The sequence below is a fragment of the Cetorhinus maximus genome, chromosome 27, assembly GCF_964194155.1.
Source record: "Cetorhinus maximus chromosome 27, sCetMax3.hap1.1, whole genome shotgun sequence".
NCBI classification, from domain to species: domain Eukaryota; kingdom Metazoa; phylum Chordata; class Chondrichthyes; order Lamniformes; family Cetorhinidae; genus Cetorhinus; species Cetorhinus maximus.
The window spans coordinates 2,056,894-2,075,918 of record NC_135905.1 but is presented as its reverse complement, the minus strand read 5'-3'; the positions used below and the strand labels follow the sequence as shown (position 1 = coordinate 2,075,918).

Sequence of the window (19,025 nt, the reverse complement as noted above, 5' to 3'; positions counted from 1 at the left end):
ACAGGGAGAGAGAGAGATAGAGACAGAGACAGGGGGACACAGGGAGAGAGAGACAGAGAGACAGGGAGAGACAGAGAGAGACAGGGAGAGAGAGACAGGGACAGAGAGACAGGGAGAGACAGAGAGAGACAGGGAGAGAGAGACAGGGACAGAGAGAGATAGAGACAGAGAGACAGAGAGAGAGAGAGAGACAGAGACAGAGAGAGAGAGACAGGGACAGAGACACAGACAGAGAGAGGGAGATAGAGAGAGACAGGGACAGAGACACAGACACAGAGACAGGGAGAGGGGACAGTCTGGTTACACAGTGACTGGTTACAGGGACAGAGCAATCAGCCGGAGGGGGAATCAGATCCATTCCGCAAGAGGCGAGAGCTGGAGGATCCGAGTGAGGAGCAGCAGGCAGCGCCGCCAGGAGCCTCTCCTCCCCGGATGAGTGAGCACTGACTCCGGCCCTAATCGGAGCCCAATCACGGTCAAGGTACAGAGTGAGCCTGGGGTGACTGTTGGCCTGTTTGTGGGGAGGGGGAAGATCTCACTGTCTGCGCTGTGTGTGTGTGTGGGGGGGCGGGGGGGGGGGTGCTGTTTGTGTTTATTCTGCTCTCTTAATGTAAACTGAACCGACTGGAGCCTCCTCTGGGTCCCCAGCCGAGTTTCAGATCGTCCTCCCCGCGGATAGTGGTGCTCAGGACCATCCGCTCTGGGACTGGCTTTGGAGTTACGGTCCCGACTCCTAATCTCAGGTGGACCACGCCGAGAAAGAGTCAGTCTGGTGTCGACCCCCTGGTGGATGTTGGTAATTTGGGAGTGTTGATAGGGACAGGGTGGGGGTTCGGTTGTGATGCCCCCAGAGGAATATTCTGCCCATGGCCGGGAGGTTGAGTGGGGGCATCAGCGTCTTCAGAGAGGGACAAACCTCTCACCAGATGTGAGACAGCTTTACAAACGTCAGTGTCAGTACAACCCCTCACCCTTAAGTTAAAGAGTATGTCACCCTAAGCTGCTGAATGTATTTTACATTACTGCATGTTCTGGTCATCAATGTGTCAGCTAGTTGCATGATGGGTTTCCCCCAATGCTTCATCATGTAAGCGCTATGAAACTGAGTCATATAGACCAGGGAGGTCACAGCTTTGATTCCCAGGATTGGCTGTTCTCAGCCTGGGCACTGCTAAGGCAGCTACAGCTGACCTCTCTGTGCCTGGTTAGGGAGGGTCAAATCATCCAATCCCATTCCTGATCATTATCTTTCACTCCCTCCCTGGAAGTGGGTGAACATTTGACAAGAGCACAAACATACTTGGTTGTGATGGCCTCCATTGTCAAACAGCCTGCTAACACCAAGCTTGCCTAGATCACTAATGGGGAAAGGGTTAGATGCTGTGGCCCTGGTGCAGGGAAATTACAGCAGCAACTGTTTATCATTATGGAAGATCACACTGGGGTGTTCTCATAGAGTTATAGAGTTACACAGCACAGAAACAGGCCCTTTGGCCCATCTTGTCCGTTCTGTGCCAGATGCCAATGGACCTGCCTTGTTTCCCACATTACAACAATGAGTGCACTTGAAAATTATTTCATTGGCTGTAAACACCTTGGGACATGCTGCGGTTGTGAAAGGGGCTGTATAAATGCAAAATATTTTTCCCCTTCTAGAGCTGATGGCATTTCCTGATAAACATCTGATCTCTAGTTTTCAATCAATGTTATTTTATAAAGAAACTCAGTATTTCTAACGCGTCTTTCGATCATTGCATCTGAATGTCATAATTCTTAAGTTTTGTGTGACAACAGCTGTGGAACGAGGATAATTCCATCAAGTTTATTTGGGTTAAACATCTGGGTCCTGAGATTTCTGTTCTTACATTGGTGAAGTTAGCTGGATAGTATGTAGTTTGAGGTTCTGGAGTTCAGCTGTTTGTCCAATTCTGCTAAGAAACCCATTTACCCGCTCCAAACAACTTGGAATAAGTAAGTCAAGTGGGGATGCATTCATTGTAATCCGTCACCTTACATAAATTTGGGCCCATCCAAAACTCTGCTGTCCATGTCCAGTTGCATGTCAGCCTGTGCTTGCTGACCGACACTGGCTCCTAGCCCAGCAATGCCTTGTTTTTTTAAATTCTCATCCTTGTTTCCAAGTCTCTCTATTCTCTGTAACCTCTTCCAGCTATACAGCTCTCCAAATTTCTCTCTGTCCTCTTGCACCTCCTGATTTTAATTGCCCCACCATTGGCACCATACCCTCAGCTGTCTAGGGACAAAGCTCTGGAATTCCCTCCCTAAACCGCTCTGCCTCGCTTTTCTCCTTTTCAATTGCTCTGAAAAACCAACATCAAAATAATTTTTGCTCCCCTGTCCTATTCCCTCCCGATCTGGCGGGGGATGAAATTTTGTCTGATAATGTTCTTACTATATAAATTGTTGATTAAGCAGGTCCATGTCCAAATGCAGCAGAACGTGGACAATATCCAGGCTTAGGCTGACAAGTGGCAAGTAACATTTGTGCCACACAAGTGCCAGGCAATGACCATCTCCAACAAGAGAGAACCTAACCATCTCTGAATGACACATATGACATTCAATGGCATTACCATTACTGAATACCCCACTATCAACATCCTGGGAGTTACCATTGACCAGAAACTGAACTGGACTAGCCATAGAAATACTGTGGCTACAAGAGCAGGTCAGAGGCTGGGAATCCTGGCGAGTAACTCCCCCCTGATTCCCCAAAGCCTGTCCACAAGTCAGGAGTGTGATGGAATACTCCCCACTTGCCTGGATGAGTGTAGCTCCCACAACACTCAAGAAACTTGACACCATCCAGGACAAAGCAGCCCACTTGCTTGGCACCCCATTCACAAACATTCACTCCCTCCACCACCGATGCACAGTAGCAGCAGTGTGTACCATCTACAAGATGCACTGCAGGAATTCACCAAGGCTCCTTAGACAGCACCTTCCAAACCCAAGTCCACTACCACCTAGAAGGACATGGGCAGCAGATACATAGGAACACCACCACCTGCAAGTTCCCCTCCAGGCCACTCACCACTCTGGCTTGGAAATATATCACCGTTCCTTCACTGTCGCCGGGTGGAAATCCTGGAACTCCCTCCCTAACAGCACTGTGGGTGTACCTACACCACATGGACTGCAGCGGTTCAAGAAGGCAGCTCACCATCACCTTCTCAAGGATAATTAGGGATGGGCAATAAATGCTGGCCCAGCCAGCGACACCCACATTCCCTGAATGAATAAAAAAATTAGGAGCATCAGGTTTGTGAATGAGAATAAAGCTCCCATGATAGTCACTGAGGTGGCAAATAAAAGTGGAGAATGAATGCATGTCATGTACAAGGATTTTTAGAAGGCATTTGACAAGGTTCCACACAGAAATCACATGGAAAGGAAGGTAATCTCATAGCTTGGATAGGGAAGTGGTTGGGAGATGGAGAATAGATAAAGGTGACATTCTTAGATTGACAGATAATAATGATGAGAGGTGCCCAGGTAATGAATGAGTGTTCAGGGGAGAACAGTGGGATAGCTGTCGGAATTTGAGATAATAAGCAAGGAGATGGAATGTTTTGTGAGGATGATGAACAAAGGGATTCAGATAGACAAGTTATTGAAAGCTCGCTAGTGCAAATAGTGATTGAAAAGGCAAATGGGATTGGAACATAATGGAAAATTAAATCAAAATAATACCCCTGTAGCCATTCAGGGTGTTTTGGCTTCTGAGTTAGGAAGGATACATTGACCTTTGAGAATATAGACCAAATGGTAAAACTCAACAAGAGTCTATACTTCACAAATACTCAATTGGCTGTAAAGTATTTTGGAAATTCCTAAGACCATAAAATGTGTCATATAAATGCAAGTCATCTTTCTGGTTGAAGAAACTGGGGCTCTTTTCATTGGAGCAGAGCAGGGTAAGAGGAGATCTGACAAAGAGGTTTGAAATGAGGTGAATTTGGAAAAGCCCTCTATTTAGTCGATAAGTCAGCAACTGGAGGGAATAAATTTAAGATCATAACAGAACAAAGAAACCGAGTAGGTAGATGTTTATGCAGATAGTGGTTGGGACATGGATTGCCTGACCAGGAATAGTTACAGTAGTCGATACATCTTCACACCAGTTATTTGTTCAAGATGTGCTCTCAGCAATTCACTGACTTTGGAATAATTCCTTCAATAGCATGAAAAAAAGATCGATGTTAAAATTTCCATCCGCCAAGTATCATCCCTCATGGAACATGGATTTCCTGAAAATGGCTAGTTGGAGCTCAAAGTAATTGGGCAGCATATGGCATCAATCATTGAGAACAGGGGTCAGTTGTAGGCAGTACAGGGTCAGCTACAATTAGAGTAACATGACAGTAATTGGACACTGAGCCAATGAAGTAGACATTGATCTTTCACCTCCAGGTTCTGCGTTCCAGCACATTTCACATTGATGGAAAGAAAAACTCCATTGGCAGTAGTGTGTAACAGGGGCCTTTTTGAGATTGGATCTGAAGTAGATATACATTCAAAGCAGAAAGAACTTTATGTCTAACCCTGTGCTGTACCTGTCCTCAGAGAGTTTGATGGGGACAGTGTAGAGGGAGCTTTACTGTGTATCTAACCCCGTGCTGTACCTGTCCTGGGAGTGTTTGATGGGGACAGTGTAGAGGGAGCTTTACTCTGTATCTAACCCCGTGCTGTACCTGTCCTCAGAGTGTTTCATGGGGACAGTGTAGAGGGAGCTTTACTCTGTATCTAACCTCATGCTGTACCTGTCCTGGGAGTGTTTGATGGGGACGGTGTAGAGGGAGCTTTACTCTGTATCTAATTCCTGTGCTGTACCTGTCCTGGGAGTGTTTGATGGGGACAATGTAGAGAGGGCTTTACTCTGTATCTAACCCCGTGCTGTACCCGTCCTGGGAGTGTTTGATGGGGACAGTGTAGAGGGGGCTTTACTCTGTATCTAACCCCGTGCTGTACCTGTCCTGGGAATGTTTGATGGGGACAGTGTAGAGGGAGCTTTACTCTGTATCTAACCCCGTGCTGTACCTGTCCTGGGAGTGTTTGATGGGGACAGCGTAGAGGGAGCTTTACTCTGTATCTAACCCCATGCTGTACCTGTCCTGGGAGTGTTTGATGGGGACGGTGTAAAGTGAGCTTTACTCTGTATCTAACCCCATGCTGTACCTGTCCTGGGAGTGTTTGATGGGGACGGTGTAAAGTGAGCTTTACTCTGTATCTAACCCCGTGCTGTACCTGTCCTGGGAGTGTTTGATGGGACAGCGTAGAGGGAGCTTTACTCTGTATCTCACCCTGTGCTGTATCTGTCCCGGGAGTGTTTGATGGGGACAGTGTAGAGGGAGCTTTACTCTGTATCTAACCCCATGCTGTACCTGTCCTGGGAGTGTTTGATGGGGACAGTGTAGAGGGAGCTTTACTCTGTATCTAACCCCGTGCTGTACCTGTCCTGGGAGTGTTTGATGGGGACAGCGTAGAGGGAGCTTTACTTTGTATCTAACCTCATGCTGTACCTGTCCTGGGCGTGTTTGATGGGGACGGTGTAGAGGGAGCTTTACTCTGTATCTAACCCCATGCTGTACCTGTCCTGGGAGTGTTTGATGGGGACGGTGTAAAGTGAGCTTTACTCTGTATCTAACCCCGTGCTGTACCTGTCCTGGGAGTGTTTGATGGGGACAGTGTAGAGGGAGCTTTACTCTGTATCTAACCCCGTGCTGTACCTGTCCTGGGAGTGTTTGATGGGGACAGTGTAGAGGGAGCTTTACTCTGTATCTAACCCCATGCTGTACCTGTCCTGGGAGTGTTTGATGGGGACGGTGTAAAGTGAGTTTTACTCTGTATCTAACCCCATGCTGTACCTGTCCTGGGAGTGTTTGATGGGGACGGTGTAAAGTGAGCTTTACTCTGTATCTAACCCCGTGCTGTACCTGTCCTGGGAGTGTTTGATGGGACAGCGTAGAGGGAGCATTACTCTGTATCTCACCCTGTGCTGTATCTGTCCTGGGGGTGTTTGATGGGGACAGCGTAGAGGGAGCTTTACTCTGTATCTCACCCTGTGCTGTATCTGTCCTGGGAGTGTTTGATGGGGACAGTGTAGAGGGAGCTTTACTCTGTATCTAACCCCATGCTGTACCTGTCCTGGGAGTGTTTGATGGGGACAGTGTAGAGGGAGTTTTACTCTGTATCTAACCCCGTGCTGTACCTGTCCTGGGAGTGTTTGATGGGGACAGTGTAGAGGGAGCTTTACTCTGTATCTAACCCTGTGCTATACCTGTCCTGGGAGTGTTTGATGGGGACAGTGTAGAGGGAGCTTTACTCTGTATCTAACCCCATGCTGTACCTGTCCTGGGAGTGTTTGATGGGGACAGTGTAGAGGGAGCTTTACTCTGTATCTAACCCCGTGCTGTACCTGTCCTGGGAGTGTTTGATGGGGACAGTGTAGAGGGAGCTTTACTCTGTATCTAACCCCATGCTGTACCTGTCCTGGGAGTGTTTGATGCTGTTGTTGGATATCTGAAATGGGGGGAAAAGTGTTTGATTTAAAACATAACATCCCTGGCCTTAATTAGAGCACGGAATTAGCCATGCCCTTGATTTATGTAACCCTCACAAGCTTCCAACTTTGTTTTCATAATTTGAACAGATTTTATCTAAAAGATTCTGAAAAAGATTTCAGCTTTCTAAACATTCTGATTAAGTGCAATGTCATTCTATACAATTTTAATGGGAAGGGTTTGACTGAGAAGAAGGAAGTTAAAAATATTTTCCTTCAACTTTACGTGAGGGAAATTCCAGGCTCATTCCTCTCGGAAGGAACTTTGCATCAAAGGTAGAACAGCTCTGATAATTGGACTTGAGTAAAGAACACAACACACACCCTCCAATAAACACACACCCTCGTCAACACAATCCCACCCTCCAATAAACGCACACCCTCTTCAACACAATCCCACCCTCCAATAAACACACACCCTCTTCAACACAATCCCACCCTCCAATAAACGCACACCCTCGTCAACACAATCCCACCCTCCAATAAACACACACCCTCTTCAACACAATCCCACCCTCCAATAAACACACACCCTCGTCAACACAATCCCACCCTCCAATAAACACACACCCTCGTCAACACAATCCCACCCTCCAATAAACACACACCCTCTTCAACACAATCCCACCCTCCAATAAGCACACACCCTCTTCAACACAATCCCACCCTCCAATAAACACACCCTCGTCAACACAATCCCACCCTCCAATAAACACACACCCTCCTCAACACAATCCCACCCTCCAATAAACACACACCCTCCTCAACACAATCCCATCCTCCAATAAATACACACCCCCCTCAACACAATCCCACCCTCCAATAAACACACACCCTCCTCAACACAATCCCACCCTCCAATAAACACACACCCCCCTCAACACAATCGCACCCTCCAATAATCACACACCCCCCTCAACACAATCCCACGCCTTCTTCAACACAATCCCACCCTCCAATAAACACACACCCCCCTCAACACAATCCCACCCTCCAATAAACGCACACCCTCTTCAACACAATCCCACCCTCCAATAAACACACGCCTTCTTCAACACAATCCCACCCTCCAATAAACACACACCCTCTTCAACACAATCCCACCCTCCAATAATCACACACCCCCCTCAACACAATCCCACGCCTTCTTCAACACAATCCCACCCTCCAATAAACACACACCCCCCTCAACACAATCCCACCCTCCAATAAACGCACACCCTCTTCAACACAATCCCACCCTCCAATAAACACACGCCTTCTTCAACACAATCCCACCCTCCAATAAACACACACCCTCTTCAACACAATCCCACCCTCCAATAATCACACACCCCCCTCAACACAATCCCACCCTCCAAAAGACCCACGCACCTTCCTCAACACAATCCCACATGCACTCACCCTCTTCAACACATCCCCACTCATTCCCTCCTCAACAGAACCCCAGCCTCCAACACATACACGCTCTCCTCACAGACATGACCCCCATCCAATATACGCACACCCTCTCCCCCGCCTCCCCCCTTCCAATATACACACTCCCTCCTCACCAGCAGGCCTGCTTTCGGTAGCATTGTATTGCCCATATTTCAGATTGTTGTTGGTTCCATTACTGAGTCCTCTGGATATGATGTTGTCTGTGATGCTCTCCTAACCTGAGTCAGAAAATTGTGAGTTCAAGTCCCAATGCTGCATTCTGAAGGTGCTGTCTTTTCAATGCGACATTTCATTGAGCCTCTGTTTGCTCTCTGTGGCACTGAAACGAATCTGTGACGCTATTTGCAAAGATAAAGCAAGGTGCTTCTCCCTGGTGCCCTGGCCAATATTTAGCCCAGAATCAACATTGCCATAAAGGATTATCATGTCATTATCATATTGCTGGTTGTGGGAGCTTGCTGTGCACAAATTGGCTGTGCATTTCCTTACATTACAACAGCGACTACACTTCAAAAGTATATCATTGGGTGTGAAGCACTTTGACATGTCCTGAGGGTGTGAAAGACACCCTAGAAGTGCAAGTTATTTTTGATTGGATTCTGTTGTTTTGGGTTATGGTTGGGATTGATGATATTGGCTGGGATTGATGATATTGGCTGGGATTGATGATATTGGCTGGGATTGATGATATTGGCTGCGATTGATGATATTGGCTGCGATTGATGATATTGGCTGCGATTGATGATATTGGCTGCGATTGATGATATTGGCTGCGATTGATGATATTGGCTGCGATTGATGATATTGGCTGCGATTGATGATATTGGCTGGGATTGATGCAGATGGCACTGTTTTGACGCAGTTGGTATTGTTGCTGACATTTGATGGTGTGTGCTCTTGTTTTTGTATCACTAGTGTAACATGAACACTCAGACAGGTTACATTAAAGCACCATTGCCTTAAGAGGAGTGTTATGAGATGGTGCTATTAGAGATTTTGCACTGTCTTTATGGCATAATGAGACTCTGGAAATTCATTTTGTGCCTCAGTTTTCACTTGCAGAGGGCTGAAAGGGTTAAAGTGTGAGGACTGGTTACATAGACTAGGGTGGCATTCTCTTCAGCTCTGAAGAAGGGTCACACGGACTCCAAATGTTAACTCTGTTTCTCTCTCCACAGGTGCTGCTGGACTTGCTGAGTTTTTGCAGCATTTTCTGTTTTTGTTTCAGATTTCCAGCATCTGCAGTATTTTGCTTTTATCTTAGGTTAGCATTCCCTTGAGTATAGAATATTAATGAGTGATCTAATGGAGCTGTTTAAGATGAATAAAGGAGTTGCTAGAAATAGGACAATCATTTCCTCAGTGGGAGAGTCCAGAGCAAGGGGGTATAACCTTAAAATTTGAGCCAGGTAGTTCAGGGTGATGATGGAAAGCATTTTGTTGCACAAAGGAAATCTGGAACAGAAAAAAGAGACATGCTGTCTAAACTCTTCATCTTGCACTCATCACAACAATTCACAAAATTACCAACAGTAAAGGGAACAACAATTTATACTGCATGAGAAGAGAGTGCCGATTGGTTGGCAACTGGACTTCAGTGGAGTTTGAATTTGAATTAAAGCTTGGCTGTTAACTGTTCCCTGCTGCATTCTCCATGGCAATGCCTCTACCAATCAGAGTCCACTTGCCAACCAATCAGCACTCTTTTCCTCTTTTGTCATGCAGTATAAATTGTTCTTTTCTTTATTGTTGTTAATTGTGTGAGCAGTCCTGATGAGTGCAAAATAAAAAGCTTAGTAGACAGCATGTCTCTTTTTTCAGCAATACTCAAATTTAATAAATTTGAACCTTGATTGTACAGGATTGGTTCCATGAGCACAGCTCCTAGTGTGATTTGTAACATGGACCCTTTCACTTTGATTCCATCAAATTACTTACAGCAGACTGAGCAGCAGATGAAGATCCTGCCCATGGGAGGGGAAGAATCTTGTAATGCAGTAACTCGAATTGTAATTGGTTTGAAATAACATTACACTGGTCAAAAAGTATCAATTTACCATTGCTTGCATTTCAGAATCAGATAAAGTTATTCATTTTCCTTTTGTGAATTTATTGATTATCAAAGTTGGGGTGGAAATGCTGGGAATCAAAAGTATTCTTTCTTGGCTAATGCTGCCTTTATTTTAAAAAAGGTACTCCCAGGACAGGTACAGCACAAGGTTAGATACAGAGTGTATCTCTCCATCAGATACAACACGAGGTTAGATACAAAGTATAACTCTCTCTACGCTGTCCCCATGAAACACTCCCAGGGCAGGTACAGCACAGGGTTAGATACAGAGTAAAGCTCCCTCTACACCGTCCCCATCAAACACTCCCAGGACAGGTACAGCACAGGGTTAGATACAGAGTAAAGCTCCCTCTGCACTGTCCCCATCAAACACTCCCAGGACAGGTACAGCACGGGGTTAGATACAGAGTAAAGCTCCCTCTACACTGTCCCCATCAAACACTCCCAGGACAGGTACAGCACGGGGTTAGATACAGAGTAAAGCTCCCTCTGCACTGTCCCCATCAAACACTCCCAGGACAGGTACAGCACGGGGTTAGATACAGAGTAAAGCTCCCTCTACACTGTCCCCATGAAACACTCCCAGGGCAGGTACAGCACAGGGTTAGATACAGAGTAAAGCTCCCTCTGCACTGTCCCCATCAAACACTCCCAGGACAGGTAAGGCAGAGGGTTAGATATAGACTAAAACTCCCTCTACACTGTCCCCATCAAACATCCCCAGGACAGGTACAGAATGGGGTTAGATAGAGAGTAAAACTCCCTCTACACTGTCCCCATCAAACACTCCCAGAGCAGGTACAGCACGGGGTTAGATATAGACTAAACTCCCTCTACACTGTCCCCATCAAACACTCCCAGAGCAGGTACAGCACGGGGTTAGATACAGAGTAAAGCTCCCTCTACACTGTCCCCATCAAACACTCCCAGGACAGGTACAGCATGGGGTTAGATAGAAAGTAAAACTCCCTCTACACTGCCCCCATCAAACACTCCCAGGACAGGTACAGCACGGGGTTAGATACAGAGTAAAACTTTCTCTACACTGTCCCCATCAAACACTCCCAGGATAGGTACAGCGTGGGGTTAGATACAGAGTAAAACTCCCTCTACACTGTCCCCATCAAACAGTCCCAGAGCAGGTACAGCACAGGGTTAGATATAGACTAAAACTCCCTCTACACTGTCCCCATCAAACACTCCCAGGGCAGGTACAGCACGGGGTTAGATAGAAAGTAAAACTCCCTCTACACTGTCCCCATCAAACACTCCCAGGACAGGTACAGCACGGGGTTAGATACAGTGTAAAACTTTCTCTACACTGTCCCCATCAAACACTCCCAGGACAAGTACAGCATGGGGTCAGATACAGAGTAAAACTCCCTCTACACTGTCCCTATCAAACACTCCCAGGACAGGTACAGCATGGGGTTAGATAGAGAGTATAACTCCCTGTATACTGTCCCCATCAAACACTCCCAGGACAGGTACAGCACGGGGTTAGATAGAGAGTAAAACTCCCTCTACACTGTCCCCATCAAACACTCCCAGGACAGGTACAGCATGGGGTTAGATAGAGAGTAAAACTCCCTCTACACTGTCCCCATCAAACACCCCCAGGACAGGTACAGCATGGGGTTAGATAGAGAGTAAAACTCCCTCTACACTGTCCCCATCAAACACTCCCAGGACAGGTACAGCACGGGGTTAGATACAGAGGAAAGCTCCCTCCTGTCAGAACAGCAACCCTCTATACCAGTGCGACTTCTCTGCATTTTGTTTTTTGAGAGACTAAGAGTTAATGCTGAATGAGGTATTTCTATGGTGTGCATTTATTCAAGACTATCCGAATTCATAATGCCTGTGCCTGTGTGCATATTGGTTGGAACAATGAAACCAGATCAAATGGGAGCTTTTAAAGAGAAACTGATATGATGAAAGTTCAAGTGCATTATGAGGTGGCTAATGATCGGTCTCTTGATAATGAAAATTCATCCACAACTAACTGTGATACTGCCAGGTAATTGTGAGGGAACTGCTCACCTCCTCACCCCTCTTGCCTGGGACGCAGTGATCAAGAACAGCCCAAGACGGCGAGCCCAAGCATGGGGCTGATTGTGAGGACTGTAAAGTGTTCTTACTCCGAATAAAACATTTCACCCTTTATCAATCAATTTTATCTTAGGGAGGCAGTTTTCTTCATGCTGACACTTTCACACACGTAGTTGAGGGGGTGTAGGCAAATATTAGAAAAATGATTTAATGCTGTTGTCAGATGGGACAATTGCTGACAGCACTTTTCCTGGAATAAGCAGGAGGTTCTTAATAACAGAATTTTTAAAAAAAACTCCCCATATCAGTAATGCTTTCATGTGCGTAGGTGTATTAAACAATTTCATGACTTTTGACAAATGGCTGCCTTCCAGTTATACAAGTACTGACACAGCCAGACCCACTCAGGGTAGCAGTGGGGCTCTGTGTCACTACTCACTGAAGTGTCTCCGCTGGGTTTGGACCGGGAGCTGGGGTGGGGGCCAGTATCACTGCCAGAGGGGGGTGGGGGCAGCCAGTATCACTGCCAGAGAAGGGTTTGGGGGTGGGGGTGGGAGTGGCCAGTTTCACTGTCAGAGGGGGGTGGGTGGGGTGGGGAGAGTGGGTGAGTATTTGGATGTTGTCATTGAGCTGAGCTCCTCTTGACAGGAATGTATATCGTGAGTTGGATATAGGATAAAGTTAAGAGTTGCTGTCAGATGGATCCTTTTTAAAGGTGAATGTGTCTCTGTTAAAACCATTTCCTGTATACTTGTTGTAAAAGCTACAGGTTGAACGGGTGTTGCAAAGGATAGGAAACTCCTGGTTGATCAGAATACACATCCTGTTGCAATGCTGGTAGTCTGGGGGACTTCCTCCTTTAAACTTCACTAGGTGCTGCTTCAGAATATCACTACTGAATTAATCCAGCCCCAGGTTACACGATTCCTTCAATTTGTGTCACCTTTTTAAAAAAAAGTTATTCATGGAATGTGGGCCGGGCCAGCATTTTTATTGCCCATTCTTAGTTGCCCTTGAGAAGGTGGTGGTGAGCTGCCTTCTCGAACAGCTGCAGTCACTGTGGTGTAGGTGCACCCACCGTGCTGTTAGGGAGGGAGTTCCAGGATTTTGACCCCGCGACAGTGAAGGAACGGCCAATATATTTCCAAGTCAGGAGGGTGAGTGGCTTGGAGGGGAAGTTGCAGGTGGTGGGTGATCTCAGCCTCCTCCCAAGGCCCCCAGCATCATGGAAGTCAGTTTTCAGCCAATTTGATTCACTCCACGTGATACCAAGAAACGGCTGAAAACACTGGATACCACAAAGGCTATAAGCCCTGACAATATTGACAGTACTGAAGACTTGGGCTCCAAGTTGTTCCAGTACAGCTACAACACTAGCCAGCAATGTGGAAAATTGCTCATGTTGTCCCTGTCCTTTTTGCTGGAAGAGGTTGTGCGTTTGGAAGGTGCTGTCGAAGGAGCCTTATTGAATTGCCACAGTGCCTCTTATAGATGGCACACACTGCTGCTACTGTGAGCTGGTGGTGTTGCAGTGAGTGTTTAAGATGGTGGACGGGGTGCCAATCAAGCGGCTGCTTTATTCTGGACGGTGTCAAGCTTCTGGAGTGTTGTTGGAGCTGCGCTCATCCAGGCAAGTGGAGGGTATTCCATCACACTCCTGACTTGGTGGACAGGCAGCGGTGAGTTACCCACTGCAGAATTCCCAGCCTCTAACCTGCTCTTATATAAAAACAGAAAATGCTGGAAAAGCTCAGTAGGTCTGACAGGATCTGTGGAGAGAGAAACCGAGTTAAGGTTTCGAGTCCGTGTGACTCTTCAGAGATAAAGAGAAAGAAATGTGATGAAATTTATGCTGATGAAATTAAACTTTTTCTCTTCCTTTCAGGTGTTAAGGAACACAAGCTCCAACACCGTGAACTCTCTCCTCTATCTTCACCCCTTTTTTAATCCCCCTTTTTAAAATTTCTTTTTATTTTTTATCCACTTATTTTTATTCATTGTTCTATCTCCTTTTTTATCCTTTTTCTAACCCTTTTCCCCAACCACCACCCCCTCCCCCCACCCCACCCCCTAAAGGGCCGTCTGTCACTTGTTCTATGTTGTTCTTTCACAAAGTGCTGACTCTTGTTCTGCTATTCACACATTCTGTTTTCTTACCTTTATGACACTATTAGCACCTTCTTTAGTCCTTATCGCTACCATTAATACTTCCTTTGTCTTTTGCCCATGACGTCTCTGTCAATCTCTCCTTAGCCCCCACCTATCGCTGACCTTCTATCCAGCTCCACCTGTTCCACCCCCTTACACAGTATAAATTCCATCATATTTCTACTTCTCTTTAGCTCTGAAGAAGAGTCATTCAGACTCGAAGCATTAATTCCGTTTCTCTCCCCACAGATGCTGTCAGACCTGCTGAGTTTTTCCAGCATTTTCTGTTCTTATTTCAGATTTCCAGCATCTGCAGTGTTTTGCTTTTATCTGACCTGTTCTGGTTGTACAGTATATGGCTAGTCCAGTTTCTGGTCAATGATAACGTTGATAGTGGGGGATTCAGCGATGGTAATGCCATTGAACATCAAGGGGCGATGGTTAGATTCTCTCTTGTTGGAGATGGTCATTTCTTGGCACTTATGTAGTGCAAATGTTACTTTCTACATATCAGCCCAAGCCTGGATATTGTCCAGGTCTTGCTGCCTTTAGACATGGGCTGCTTCAGTATCTGAGGAGTCGTGAATGGGGCTGAACATGGTGCAATCATCAGTGAACATCCCCACTTCTGACCTTTTGATGGAAGGAAGGTCATTGATGAAGCAGCTGAAGATGGTTGGGCCGAAGACACTACCCTGAGGAACTCCTGCAGTGATGTCCTGGAGCTGAGCTGATTGACCTCCATCAACCAGAATGATCCTCCTTTGTGCTGGGTATGACTCCAACCAGTGGAGAGTTTTCCCCCTGATTCCCGTTGACTCCAGTTTTGCTAGGGCTCCTTGATGCCACACTCGGTCAAATGCTGCCTTGATGTCAAGGGCAGTCACTCTCACCTCACCTCGGGAGTTCAGCTCTTTTGTCCATGTTTGAACCAAGGCTGTAATGAGGTCAGGAGCTGAGTGGCCCTGGCGGAACCCAAACTGAGCATCAATGAGCAGTGAGCAGACCAGCGAGCTGAGCAAGTGCCGCTTGATAGCACTGTTGATGACCCCTTCCATCACTTTACTGATGATGGAGAGTATACTGATGGGGCGGTAATTGGCCAGGTTGGATTTGTCCTGCTTTTTGTGTACAGGACATGGACAATTTTCCACATGGCCGGATAGATGCCAGTGTTGTAGCTGTACTGGAACAGCTTGGCTAGGGGCGCGGCAAGTTCTGGAGCATAAGTCTTCAGTACTATTGCCGGAATATTGTCAGGGCCCATAGCCTTTGCAGTATCCAGCTGTTTCTTGATACCATGTGGAGTGAATCGAATTGGCTGAAGACTGGCACCTGTGATGCTGGGAACCTCTGGAGGAGGCCGAGATGGATCATCCACTCGGCACTTCTGGCTGAAGATTGTTGCGAATGTTTCAGCTGTGGTTTTAGTAGTGACATGGGCTTCCCTATCATTGAGGAGGGGGATATTCTTGGAGCCTTCTCCTCCAGTGAGTTGGTTAAGTGCCCACCACCTTTTATTTGGCCTGGATTTGGCAGGACTGAAAAGCTTGGATCTGGTCCAAGACAAGCAAATTACTGCAGATGCTGAAAAGCTGAAATGAAGATAGAAAATACTGTAAATACTTAACAGGTCTGGCAGCATCTGTGGAGAGAAAAACAGTTAATGTTTCAAGTGGAAGACCTGTTGTGGAAGTGCTGGCTTTGTCCATGGCATGTGCTTCTGCTGTTTTGGATGTGCATAATTCAGTCAGACTAACTCCAGACACTGGCTTTGATTCAATCAAGGGCTTTGTTTTCATAAAATTAATGAATTATGCACAGATTTAATGTGGTGAGTTCCCTACACTCTTCCATGTATACAGCTGTAAGAAGAAAATCATTTCCTCTCTGAAACTGAAGCTACACAGAGAACTGGCTGTGAATTCTACCTCCAGTTACCAGGCAGTAATGTTAAGCACCAGGGACAGAAGAACAGGAATAAATCATTTAGCCCCTGAAGCCTATCCTGCTATTCAGTCAAATTATGGCCGATCTGCAACCTATCTTCCTACATTCACCCTTTGCTCTGAATTCCTTAATATCTTTGGCTAACAGAGATCTATGGATCTTGCAGCTCAGGAGATTGTACCCCTTCCTCCAAGCCAGAAGCTCCAGATTCAAGTCCCACTGCAGGACTTATTGGCCATGGAAGGAACCTTCATGATGCGCTGCAGGCAGGTTGATAATCAGCCTGCTAATCTTTCCAATGCTTCCCCATTATTCCCCAAAGGGGAAAAGTGTGTGTGAAGATACAAAACAGGCAAACCAAAATCTATCAATCTCAGATTTGAAATCAGTAATTGATCTAGCGCCATTTGCAGAAGAGAGTTCCAAACTTCTCCCACCCTTTGTGTTTCCGAATTGCCCTCCCAAAAGGTCTGGCTCTAATTTTAGAATCTGCCCCCTAGCCCTGGACTCCTCAACCACCAGGAACCGTTTCTCCCAATCTCCCCTATCAATTCCCTTAAATGTCTTGGTAAAAAACTTGTAAATGCCAGAGAATACAACCCTAGTTTATGAATCTCCCATCACAATCACAAAACCTTTAAGTCTAGGTATCTTTCTAGTAAATCCACACTGCATTCTCTCCAATGCCAATATCTCCTTCCTGAGGTGTAGTGCCCAAAACTGCTCCCAGTAACTCCAGACATGGTCTATGCACGACTTCTAGTCCTCCAGATAAAAAGGTCAGCATTCCAAAATCCTGTTAAATATTTCCTGCACTTGTCCATGACTTTGGTGTACCTAGACACCAATGTCTCATTGGGCCTCCACTGTTTGTAGCTTTAGACCATTTATCCTCTTCTATCCTTTTTATGTCCAGAGTTCCTGCCCACAGACTTGCCTATATTGAAATCTATTTTCCACAATTTTGTCCATTCGCCCGATCTATCAATATCTCTTTGCCTCATGTTTGAAACTTGCAGTTACGATGTGACAAATTGCCACTCAGCTGTCACTATCAGTGAGGATGTTAAAGTTCGTGTCCACACAGCTGTCTATCAGGGAGTTCCAGCCAAACAGAGGCCCTGCAGGATGCAACCAACAATCAATCAACATGACTAATGCAGCTTGGGCAATGATCTCTGAACTATGAACAGCTCCAATCACTGATCTGGAACAAAGCCCAGTGTGGTTTAGCTGAGTGACTGCATTTACTACACAGTAAAACTTCTTTAGTTTCTTTACAGAAGCATTGTCAAACAAAAATTGACACTTAACCACATTAAGGAAATACTAGAACAGGAAAGAGGTAGGTTTTAAGGAAGTAGCGAGGTTTAGGGAGGGAATTCTAGAGCTTGGGGCCCAGGCAGCTGAAGGCATGGACACCAATGGTGGATTAATGGAATCAGGAATTTCCACAGACCAGAATTAGAGGAGTGCAGATGTCTTCAGAGGGTTGTAGGCCTGGAGGCGATTGCATCGATGGGAAGGGGCAAGGCCTTTGAGGGATTTGAAAGCAAGAACTAGAATTTTAAAGTGTGTGTATGGCTGGGCTGGGGGTAAGTGTAGGGCAGCAGGGAAAGGATGATGGGTGAAAAGGATTTGGTGTGAGTTAGGACACAGGCAGCAGTGTTCTGGATAAGCTGTAGTTTATGGAGGGTATATCCTGCCAGGGAACCATGGGAAAAGTGAAGTCTCGAGGTAATGAAAGCATAGATGAAAGTTTCAGCAGCAGATGAACTAAGGCTGGGGTGGTTTTGTGAGCTGTTACAGAATATCACTCATTGATATGATCTGCTTTCTGGTTCTTTTTCAGGATGGATGATACATACAGCCTGGGGACGCAAGATGTAAGTACGGTCCAGTGTTTGAAATTGTTTTACTCTGTCTCAGCCGCCTGTCACAATGCTGACCGTGTTCACTGTTTTCACTCTTAGGGTGGCAGTGATTTCGGACAACTGGACCTCCACATGTTGAACAACACTGAGACTACACTCGAGTCAGGTGAGTGAGGAGAGGAGATGGGGAGTTGTGTGCCCGCATTATACACCTCAATCAAACTAGAATGGCCATTGCTGCAGTACAGACACAACCGTGGGAAAGCGGAAGGGGGTGTCGAGCACAGGGTCTGGATCTGGGGTTGTGTGGGCTCTGTATTTTGGGGCTGTGGGGAGCTGGGCCCTGTTTGGGGGGGGCGGGGAGCTGGGGGGGGTTCTGTGTGTTTGGGGGGGATGGGGAGCTGGGGGGGTCTGTGTGTTTGGGGGGGATGGGGAGCTGGGGGGGTCTGTGTGTTTGGGCGGGTGGGGAGCAGGGGGGGTCTGTGTGTTTGGGGGGGTGGGGAGCTGGGCTCTGTGTGTTTGGGAGGGTGGGGAGCTGGGGGGGTGGTCTGTGTGTTTGGGGGGGTGGGGAGCTGGGGGGGTCTGTGTGTTTGGGGGGGTGGGGAGCTGGGGGGGTTCTGTGTGTTTGGGGGGGTGGGGAGCTGGGGGGGTTCTGTGTGTTTGGGGGGGTGGGGATCTGGGGTCTCTGTGTGTTTGGGGCGGGGGGCAGCTGGGGGGGGTGGTCTGTGTGTTTGGGGGGGTGGGGAGCTGGGGGGGTCTGTGTGTTTGGGGGGGTGGGGAGCTGGGGGGGTCTGTGTGTTTTGGGGGGTGGGGAGCTGGGGGGGGTGGTCTGTGTGTTTGGGGGGGTGGGGAGCTGGGGGGGTCTGTGTGTTTGGGGGGGTGGGGAGCTGGGGGGGTCTGTGTGTTT

The 19,025-nt window shown here is 47.0% G+C and overlaps 1 protein-coding gene across 2 annotated transcripts in view; it reads left to right on the top strand.

Moving 5' to 3' along the window:
• The first annotated feature begins 244 nt into the window (after positions 1-244).
• LOC144668500 (nuclear factor NF-kappa-B p100 subunit-like) overlaps positions 245-19,025 on the top strand; it is a 63,691-nt gene continuing 44,910 nt past the window's right edge. The window contains exons 1-3 of one of the 2 annotated variants that reach the window (XM_078530527.1): positions 245-481; positions 18,097-18,130; positions 18,218-18,284. In XM_078530527.1, coding sequence (XP_078386653.1) covers positions 18,098-18,130; positions 18,218-18,284 — 100 coding nt within the window. In that variant the 5' untranslated portion in view covers positions 245-481; position 18,097. Of the gene's footprint in view, positions 482-12,818; positions 12,862-18,096; positions 18,131-18,217; positions 18,285-19,025 lie in introns of those variants that run through there. The other variant, XM_078530528.1, reaches the window with a different exon arrangement.